The 11,008-nt window shown below is 40.9% G+C and overlaps 1 protein-coding gene across 2 annotated transcripts in view; it reads left to right on the top strand.

Annotated features, from left to right (window-relative positions):
* Window positions 1-11,008, top strand: part of shtn1 (shootin 1) — a 51,002-nt gene that overhangs the window by 25,441 nt on the left and 14,553 nt on the right. For both annotated transcript variants that reach the window (XM_058399859.1, XM_058399857.1), the window contains exons 7-13: window positions 149-230; window positions 612-706; window positions 6,026-6,172; window positions 6,417-6,570; window positions 6,964-7,087; window positions 8,715-8,800; window positions 10,884-10,990. In XM_058399859.1, the coding sequence (XP_058255842.1) occupies window positions 149-230; window positions 612-706; window positions 6,026-6,172; window positions 6,417-6,570; window positions 6,964-7,087; window positions 8,715-8,800; window positions 10,884-10,990 (795 nt within the window). The remainder of the gene's footprint in view (window positions 1-148; window positions 231-611; window positions 707-6,025; window positions 6,173-6,416; window positions 6,571-6,963; window positions 7,088-8,714; window positions 8,801-10,883; window positions 10,991-11,008) is intronic.

Here is an 11,008-nt window from a genome sequence, read left to right as displayed (position 1 = left end):
CCTTCACTTCACAGACACCTGCTTGCAATTCACAAAAATCTCTGTCATGAACTCACTGTGGCTTTTCAAAGTCTCACAAAGTCTCTGTCATCTCTCTCTCTCTCTCTCCCTCTCTCTCTCTCTCTCTCTCTCTCTCACGCTCTCATAGCTCCTGCGAGAAAAACACGATAATACTGTTTTGATTGCCGAAACGCTCCAACAAAAGAAGCTCTTGGGGAAGTATAACAGAGGTCAGTTCCAGTCTCTGTAACCCTGCACACACACGTGCGCCGCATCACCTCTGATCTCTAAGACAATACACACACTTGTATCATAATTACAGCAGAGATTCGATGCAGGGGTGTTTTTATACTCGGAGTCCTTGAGTGCTGCAATATTTTGAGGTCTGTCGATGCCACAATTCAGACACCAGTCACATTTATTACTTCACTCTGTGTGTGTGTGTGTGTGCGTGTGTGTGTGTGTGGGTTTATACTGAGTTATACTGGGGGCTAAATGTCCTCTTGATGATGAGAATACATGACATTTTCAACATTGTGAGGGAAGCTGAGTGAAAATGTCTATCTCACAAAGACAGTAATTCATGACTCTGTGTGTGTGTGTGTGTGTAGTGTCTCGGTATGCGGTGGAGGAGTACGAGGCCTTGCAGGCTGATCTGGAGCTGGAGAAGGATTTGCGTGTAGAGGCAGAGAGTTTTGCACACAAGGTGAACACGCACAAAACACCCACCCACCCACACACACGCACATGCACTCGGTTTATCCAGTGGTATATAAAATCTGCCAGGGCCATCAAGCAAACCATGACAAAGTGCATCAAACAGGAAATCAGCGGCGTAGGTTGGGTGTGCAGGGTTAGTAGTAGGCCAACACGTACATGAAAAGAAACAAGGCTCATCACATAGAATGAATCCAAACAGTGATATTGGTGTGGTGACCTGAAAAATATATGAATATCAAAAAAGAATTTTTGATATGTTCCCATAGGCATAACATTATGACATACATGTATCTCCTCATCATGACATTATCTCCTCATCATGGCACCTGTTAGTGGGTGGGATATATTAGGCAGCAAGTGAACATTTTGTCCTCAAAGTTGATGTGTTCGAATACATAAGTATTTACAAGCATAAGGATTTGAGCGAGTTTGACGAAGGGCCAGATTGTGATGGCTAGACCACTGGGTCAGAGCATCTCCAAAACTGCAGCTCTTGTGGGGTGTTCCCGGTCTGCAGGGGTCAGTATCTATCAAAAGTGGTCCGAGGAAGGAACAGTGGTGAACCGGCGACAGGGTCATGGCCGGTCAAGGCTCATTGATGCACGTAGAGAGAGAAGGCTGGCCCGTGTGATCCGATCCAACAGACGAGCTACTGTTGCTTAAATTGCTGAAGAAGTTAATGCTGGTTCTGATAGAAAGGTGTCTGATAGGTACATATATATACACTACTCACAAAAAGTTAAGGATATTTGGCTTTTGGGTGAAATTTATGGAAAATGTAAAAAGTTCATGCTACAGTAATATTATATCATGAAAGTAGGGCATTTAAGTAGAAGCATGCAGTGGTGATTTCCTCATCTCAAACAATTTATTGAAACTAAAGCCAACAACAGTGGTGGGTATACCACAACAAGAAATGTCAATGTCTCAATAATTTGTCATGTGCCCTTGACCATCAATTACAGCTTGACAACGACGTCTCATGCTGTTCACGAGTCGACTTATTGTCTGCTGAGGCATGGCATTCCACTCTTCTTGAAGGGCGGCCCTCAGGTCATTGAGGCTCTGGGGTGCAGGGTTATGAGCCTCTACACGGCAACTCAGCTGATCCCATAGGTTTTCTATATGATTCAGGTCTGGAGAAAGTGCAGGCCACTCCATTTGAGGTACCCCAGCCTCCAGCAGCCGTTCCCTAATGATGCGACCTCGATGAGCTGGAGCATTGTCGTCCATGAAGATGAAATTAGGCCTGTGTTGTTCATGCAGGGGCACAATGACTGGATTAATGATGTTACTCAGGTAGTATTGGCTTGTCACTGTACCATTCACAAGATGGAGGGCAGTTCTGTATTGTGTAGACACACCTGCCCAGACTGTAACACCACCACAACAGTGGCTGATGCATAGTGCTCTCCTTGACGTCTCCAACATCCATCATCATCATCATTTCTGCTCAACGTGAATCGACTTTCCTCAGAGAACAGCACTGAGGCCCACTGGTCCCTCGTCCAGCATAAATGCTCCCTGGCCCGACGCCTCTGCCTGGTGGTGTGGTCAGGTACCCTTGCAGGTCATCTAGCACACAGACCACGCTGATGTAAATGGTTTCGAATGGTCTGACGTGACACTTGGGTGCCTCTCACCTCCCTTAAATGTGCCTGGAGTTGAGTGGCATTCATCATCCGGTTCCGCAGGGCACTGTTCACAGTAAAGCGGTCATCAACGTGGGATGTGGCCATAGGACGTCCACTTCTATGCCTTTCTGTGACTCTTCCAGTCTCTCTGTATCTCTGTTGCAACCTGCTGATGACACTCTGTGACACTCTAAGCTCAGTGGCCACTTCCCTCTGAGAACATCCTGTTTGAAGCCTCACAATGGCGAGGTACTGTTGATCAATTGTTAGGTGTGGTCTTGGTCTCATGATGTCAGAATGTGAACAGCATGATGAAGAGGACTGTTTAAATACCAATTCTAATTGAACCAGAAAATGTATTGGTCGATTCATGGATCGAACACCAGTTGTGAATTTTGCTATTAAGCACCTTGTTAGAGAACAGCAAGTTCTGCAAAAAGTACTGAAACACTGAACAGTTGGACATGTGCATTCAAAAGTGTAGAGAAGGTCAAATTAAGTTCACCTGGAAAGGTTATAGTGCATTTAAGGTGCATCCTGAAATTTCACCCGAAAGCCAAACATCCTTAACTTTTTGTGAGTAGTGTATATATAAATAACATTCTAACATACTTATAACATTTCAACTGAGCATCACAGAAAATTTGACAGTCTGTATCGTATTTCACTCTGAATCGATTAGCCTTGTGTCTGTTCTACTATGATCCAAAACTGACCAGCAACATAATCAAAGTAATGTTCACACACACATCAACCATCCGAATGGGGAAATGTGTGATTTCAGTGATTTTGACCATGATTCTGACTCTAGAGTTTACTCAGTGTGGTGGAAAAAAACAAAAAAACATCCGGTGAGGCGCAATTTTGTTGATAAGAGAGCTCAATGGAGAATGGACAAACTGGTTACAGCTGATAGAAAGGCCACAGTAACTCAGATAGCAGCTCTGTACAACATTTGTGAGTAGGAAAGCATTTCAGAATGAACAAGAAGTTAAATCTTAAGGCTGATGAGCTACAACAGTAGAAGATCACATCAGGTTCCTCTTTTGTCAGCCAAGAACAGAAATCTGAGGCTGCAGTGGATGCAGACGCACCAAAACTGGACTTGTACTGATCTTGATTTCTACTGAAGCACACAGACCATAGGGTCAGAATTTAGCACCAACAGCATGAACCCATGGATCCAATCTGCATGGTGTCAACAGTCCAGCTGGTGGAGGTGGTGTAATAATGTAGAGAGTGTTTTCTTGGTACACTTTGGGCTCGTTAACACCAATTAATTATCACTTAAAAGTCACAGCCTATTAGAGTATTGTTGCTGACCATGTGCATCCCTTCATAGCCACAATTAACCATCTTCATATTCTTCTGCTTACTGTGTGATGATGTACCATGTCACAAGGCAAAAGTCTCCTCAAACTGGTTTCATGAACAGCTCAGTGTTCTTCAGCGGCTTTCCCAGTTACCAGATCTGAATCTGGAAGAACACCTTTGGGATGTGGTAGAACCGGAGATTCTCCGCATGAAAGAGCACCTGAAAAATCTGCATGACCCAGTGATTATGGATCAGGAACCTTTCCATGTCACAAAGAACTGAGGGTTATGCGAGCACAGTGTGGCCCTACCTTGTATTAGTAGACTTCAGCCTGGATTTTCAACCAGGATTATACCACAAATAACAGTTCATCGGCATTTTCAAGTCATCCCAGAGACCCGAGATGAGATGACTGAGCAAAGAATTGGTGTCTTTGGTGAGGAGAGATTATACAGTAAAAGCATGCAAACATTGTCATTATCAGGAACTCCCTAATAATGACAGTGAAGGTGTCTGTGTCTCACAGTCAAAGTCAAATTCCATTTTTAGGATAAACTCTATAATTAACAGATACCCATCTCAGACATTCAGTAAATCTGTCTAGCAAAGGCTTCTTAGAAAACCACGACGCTACGAGATTGACGGTTCGTACAACAACTAGCTACTTACAGTTATTGAGCAAATCTTATAAAAATGTCACTTTTATGAAATGTCATGCACACGTTCATTCGACAAGCTGGCCTAGCGAGATCTGTGGTTTAAATTGAAGGACTGAGAAAACTAAAAAACTTGAACATGGGTGGTGTATATATTCCTTCAGAGTTTTACCTCCTGAAGGAATGCAGGACAATTCACCAGGGCTGCTATTCGTACGCTTTCAGATGACAGAGGCATGAGCTCATCTCCCTCAACCATTTCTTATACACGTTTTCTTAAATATCCATGACCTTCAGCCTTTCATTGAACTGTAGGTGTTTGCGCTTTTTAATCTAGCTGCTAACATTAATGTCAGGAATGCTGTGTAGCTTCTGAGTCAGCGTGCCCACTAAACATTAACAATAGATATCTAATTAACTTCTTTTGGTCAGCGGTATAGAAGATATGCGTACACAGATTCTTACAGATCTAATATGGATACTTATTAAAGCTACAGAAACAGAAACGTATTCAGTTTATTGTCCAAAACATCATGAGAGATCAGTCTGATGCCATGTATGGTCAAGAGTGCAAGAGGGCAGTGACCTCAGGGTGGGAGGTACAGCATACGCTCTAGCCCCTGTCAATCACAGGGTGAGAAAAGACCAAATTATGAAGAAAATGGGAGGAAAAATTGTTCTAGGGTTAGGGTTAGGGTTAGATTTGCACAATAACTGAGAGTAGCTAGTTGTTAGACAACCAAATTACGAGGGATAATGGGAGTAAAAAACTGTTCTACATTATGAATTGTCATAGCTCAGTTAGCTTAAGATGCTGAATTGTGGGTAGTGTTAGCTCAGTGCTTAAGACGTTGGACTATTTGATGAGCTAAAGTCAATCTCGCTATACCAAAGACAGACTCAGTCGTCTCATTTCAGGTCTTCTTTCAGGTTATTTCTTTTTACACACCATAGCTGAAAATCCTGGCTGAAGTCTAGCACGGCGAATCTTGCTCGGATATCTCAACATTAAGATGTGCATTTTATTATCAACTCTATCCTAACATACAGAAGGGCCTCGCTTTACCTTCATAACAGCCTCAATTCTTTGTGACTCCGCAAGATGTTAGAGACATTCCAGGTCCATGTTGACTGGGTCATGTGGATCATGTCCTTGAGCAACACCCTAACCCTCAACTGCTCAGCTGTATGGAATGAGATTAATGTAAGATGTTCTAGATAAGGACATCCACCAAATATCTAAAGTGTAATGTGTAAAAGGAGTACAGCGGAAATGTGCAACTCCACAATGCCATTTATTCTCTTTTATCACACCTTTGTTACATGTTATGCTTACTCATAAATGACTGATATCAAAATAGCAAGCTGATTCATCAGTTCTTCTTACAGGGTAACATTATACCGTTGTTGTTAGGCAGCAAAATCCCCCGCATTGGATTAACACCCCTAGGGTTGAATTAACACTCTACAGTGTTTATAGAAGTCTAACTGGACACACAAATGAACTCTCTGGGGATTTTGTGTTATTAATTGTACATTTAGGGTAGCTGCACAATGTTAGTCGAATTTTAGACTAGCCTAAGCTGTAATTTACACCCGTTTCCATGGATACAATTGAGCATGGTTGTATAGTATGAGTATATAGTACATTTTTAATTGATTGTAAAGCCAGAAACATGTGTGTGTGTGTGTGTGTGTAGATGTTAGTGGAGAAAAAGAAGCTGAAGAGACAGAGTCAGGCCTTGATGCAGAGTGTTTCACCTTCTGAAGCTCTGGATAATGCTCTCAAAGAGATTGCTGCACTCACACACACTATGGAAACACAACGGTTGGAGCACCAACAACAGGTAAACACACACACACAAACAACCACTACACCAGTTACCAAAAGATTTGAATAGGGAACTGGTCAGATATCTGACCCTCAAGGTCAGATCCTTTTGGAGACTTCACCAAGATATAAAAACATTCACACACATGCAGACATACATTTATACATGTTTCTTATACCAAAAGGAGAACCTACAGCTGTGTGTGTGTGTGTGTGTGTGCGCATGTGCACATGCATGTCTTTATGTTATGTGCCCCCAGCTGAAGCTTTTAGAGGATGAACTGCACAGCTCTGAATTGCGAAAGCAGTTGTCTGTGTTGGAGAGGAAGACTGCTGTGCTGGAGGAAGAGCGGAAAGATTTTATGGAGAAATGTTCCAGAGCTGAGACTGAGGCCAAGGACCTCCGCTTCACTGGTATACACACACACACACACACACACACACACACTCAAACACACCTCTCACATATACACACCATTTTATTCTTAAACATACAAACAGCTTCGGACAAACAAAACCTTATTTGACACAAACACCAAGCTTCAGATAGAACATGCTTCTCAAGTTCACACTATTCACCTCTCACACACACATACACACACACACACACACACACACACTGTGTTTATAAAGAATAATGTAGTAATTGACAGATGCACCAACAGTTTTGCATAATGTGATGACAAAAAAGACAACATAGTGTGATGTTATAGGAAAATACTCAACGGCAACACCGTGTGATAATATGGTGTGTGTGTGTGTGTGTGTGTGTGTGTATGTATATGTGTGTGTGTGTCTGTGTTGTAGTGGAGGAACTACAGAAAAAGCTACAGCAGGTGTCAAATCCTGTACCTGCCCCAGCTCCTCCTCCACCTCCTCCTCCACCACCTCCTCCTCCTCCTCCACCTTCAGTCTCAGCCAACCCTCTCAGGTAAAAGTGTGTGTCTGTGTGCTGTTAGAGCTATATACACAAAGGGCTGGACAATATGACAATAAAATAGTACTATGATCTTATCCTTACTATAAGGGGGTGTGGTAGCTTAGTGGTGAAGGCATTGGACTACTGGTCAGAAGGTTGTCAGCTTAAATCCCAGGTCCACTAAGCTGCTAACGCTGGGCCCTTGAGCAAGGCCCTTAGCCCTGTACGTCACTCCGGATAAGTGCATCTGCCAAATTCATTATGATATTATTTTCTGATATTTAGTCAGTTCATCTGATATTTTATATAGAACCTTTAAAATTAATGTGAAACTTAAATTACTATTAAAATTTAACATTGTTTGGGTTTTTTAGAGTAATTAAATACCCAGGGGCACTGTGGATTAGAGGTCAGTCCCCCAGCCCAAAGACATGTACTGTAGACTGATAGGCACCTCGAAAATAGTAGTGTGTGTACGAGTGTGTGATTGTGTTCTGTGAGGGTTTGACCCCTGCCTTGTGCCCCTGGTCCCCTGGCTTAGGCTTCAGGCTTCAGGCTTCCTGTGACCCTGTGTAGGATATGTGCTACAGAAAATCGTGAAAGGAGACCTTACACACACACACACACATAATTTTTGTCATATTGTAATTATTTATGTATTACATAAAAATTTATTATATAGATATACATATTATATAGATATGTATATATATACATAAGCATGTATTATATATTACAATTATTAATAACAATATTATTACATATTAAACATTAACATTAAACATGTTATTAGCTGGCATTTATTAACCCTAGTGTTCCCGTGTAGAGAGTGCTGGAGGAAAAAGTTCAAATCAAGTTGCCCTTTTTTAAGTAAAACACTCAATTTTTAGGAGTTAGGATTGAACACGTGACATGCAAGTATTATTTTGTCGTAAAATATAAGACCCAATCATACAGCAGTATGCAAATGAAGACAGTACAATATTAGTGTAGGCAAAAGGTTTAGGGTTGGGTCTGTTTCTAATTTGTAGCTTCATAGAATCTGGGTTACTTTATGAGAATAAAAGTGTTTTCTGTTATTTAATGTCATTTGTGTGGAACCACACCATCAAGCAATTTACTCTTAAATGTGGGGGAAAAAAACATTCTGAGCTTGAAAGCCGACTTTAAAAGCTAATGGCTTTTGCAGTTTCTTTGACATTGTGATGTTTCTAAATTAAGAACACTGCAAGGATGACTTCTGTGTAAGATGAAATGGACTAATTGAAAGAAACGGTATAAAACCGTATCATCTGTATTAGCCGAAGCTAAACGTGTTTGTGTATTAAGACCAAAATTACTGGCATGCTTTTTAAAGGCAGTTATTAAATAAGAAATCCATGAAGATGGAAAACTTCATTTGGTGTCTATTAGGTTCAATCAGACTGATGACGATTATTTGTTTTGATTTTGCTCAACGATCGGGTTTGAACAGAACGCTGTCGGACTGAACTTGGGTTCGGAATTAGAGCTTCAGGCTGTAAATGAATTTTGTTTAAAATTTCCAGCTCGGGTCTGTAATCTCTTTCTTTATTCATTGTGGAACCTAGTAAACAGATGTTCAGGTTTCTCAGATGATTTCCCTCTCTCACTGTTCCAGCTCACTCATGTCGTTACTACGTAAGAAGAAAGGCACCAATTGTGACATTCCTTTAGTAGAGAAAGACGCAGCACCGAAAGATCCAGGTAAGACCACAAGTTAGTCCATATACTGCTTTGATGGTTTCAGCACTGTTAATGTACACTAATCAGGCATAACATTATGACCACCTGCCTAATGTTGTGTTGGTCCCCCTTTTGCTGCATAAACAGCCCTGACCCATCATGCACTCTGTATTCTGACACCTTTGTATCAGAACCAGCTTTAACGTCTTCAGCAATTTGAGCAACAGTAGCTCGTCTCTTGGATCGGATCACACGGGTCAGCCTTCAGTCCTCACATGCATTAATGAGCCTTGGCCGCCCATGACCCTGTTGCCGGTTCACCACTGTTCCTTCCTTGGACCACTTTTGATAGATACTGACCACTGCAGACCGGGAACACCCCACAAGAGCTGCAGTTTTGGAGATGCTCTGATCCAGTGGTCTAGCCATCACAATTTGGCCCTTCGTCAAACTCGTTCAAATCCTTACACTTGTCCATTTTTCCTGCTTCTAACACGTCAACTTTGAGGACAAAATGTTCACTTGCTGCCTAATATATCCCACCCACTAACAGGTGCCATGATGAGAAGATAAACAGTGTTATTCACTTCACCTCTCAGTGGTCATAATGTTATGGCTGATCAGTGTATTCATGTAAATTGTGAACAAAATGTCCTTAAAAAATAGAGTAGGAAAAAAACAAATGTGTAAATAAAACTGAAATATTTGAAGGTTTCATTGAGGCACAAAAAAATCATAGGAATGAAAAGAAAATGAAATGAATAAATCCATAGCAAGGTTTTTGTTCCAATCTCAGCACTTATTATATTTTATTCCATCCTCCTGTGCCTTATTCTTTAACATAAATTGCGTATCATCCACTAAAAGGAAAGATTATAAAATTTCTCATTTGTATTTTCTGACCTTTTCTGAAGCTTCATTAATTTTCATGAAACATTTCGGTAACGAGGAACTTTTACGTTATAACGAGTTTCCGAGAAATAATTTCAACTCTTTTTTTTTTCTTTTCTTTTTTTTTTATCTGATTTTCACTGAAATTCACAACCCGCCTGCGTTCACCAGTATGCATGTGAAAGAAATTCATTTCATTTTCAAAGCGCTCTTTCCTACCTCTGATATGTAGGAGGTTTGTGACATCAACATTTTAGGCCTCTTCCAAAAATAACAGTTTTCTGAAAGTGCACTGAAAATGACAGAGCCATTAAGCAATGTGAACGTGACAGATTTCAATTATTATTAAATGCTTTTTAAATGTCAGCAGGGCCTGAAAAACAGCTATGAAGGTATCACTGTGTAATCCCAAACCAAAAAAAGTTAAACTCGTTCTGTTGAATCATGAGGATTTGCGATGAGGATGATGAAGAAATTATAATTAATATACACAGGGTGTTGATGTAGATACTAATCCACCCTGATCTTAATGGCAGTTTCTCTTGTTGCACCACACCAGTAACATCAATTATATTCTTTAAAACAAATGAAAAGCAACAAGGGAAAAAAAAAAGTTTGACTCCTACGAACTTCTTTGACCTTCTGCTTTTGGAAGTTTTGTATTTTATTATATGTAAGAGAATTCACTTTTATTTCAAACGACCTTGGTTTAATTTTGGGCCGTGACATTTACATAAAACCACCCAGTTCTGCCATTAAGCACTAAAATATGTGCTCCATTCACTGACGTAAAAACGCTAATGAATTTCCCATTTGTTTTTGCCCGAGTGCAAAACATATCGACCTGCCACAGAATGTGAAGTCAGCGCACACAGAGCGGCCACATTTGCGGGATTGAATGTGAGCAAACATGACCAAGGCTAAATTCCTCGCTGATTCAATTTGTCGGGAATTCCTGGCGTTAGAAAAAATAAAATCCGTTTTTGTGGTCAACTCTGAATGAAGCTTTAAAAGAAAAACTTCATTTCTGCTCATTCGCCCTGCAGTCATGACTGGATGTTAAATCATTTGAAATCATTTTGTTCATTTGTGAATTGTTCCTCGGGGATTCTCTGTCTGATTACTATGAAGAGATGCTTCCTATTTGTTTGGGGGTGGAAATGTTGCTCTTAAATGCATTTATTATTCAGATACTTTTTATGTGTTGTTTTAGAGAAGGACATTAGACAACAGGCTGTGTCCGAGATGATGGACAGAATTAAAAAGGGCATTCAGCTGCGGCCAGTTGGACAGACAGCCAACAGGGCCAGACCACAACAGGTAAAACACACACACAAT

The sequence above is a fragment of the Hemibagrus wyckioides genome, linkage group LG09, assembly GCF_019097595.1.
Source record: "Hemibagrus wyckioides isolate EC202008001 linkage group LG09, SWU_Hwy_1.0, whole genome shotgun sequence".
NCBI lineage: Eukaryota > Metazoa > Chordata > Actinopteri > Siluriformes > Bagridae > Hemibagrus > Hemibagrus wyckioides.
This window is presented reverse-complemented; position numbering and strand designations above follow the sequence as displayed.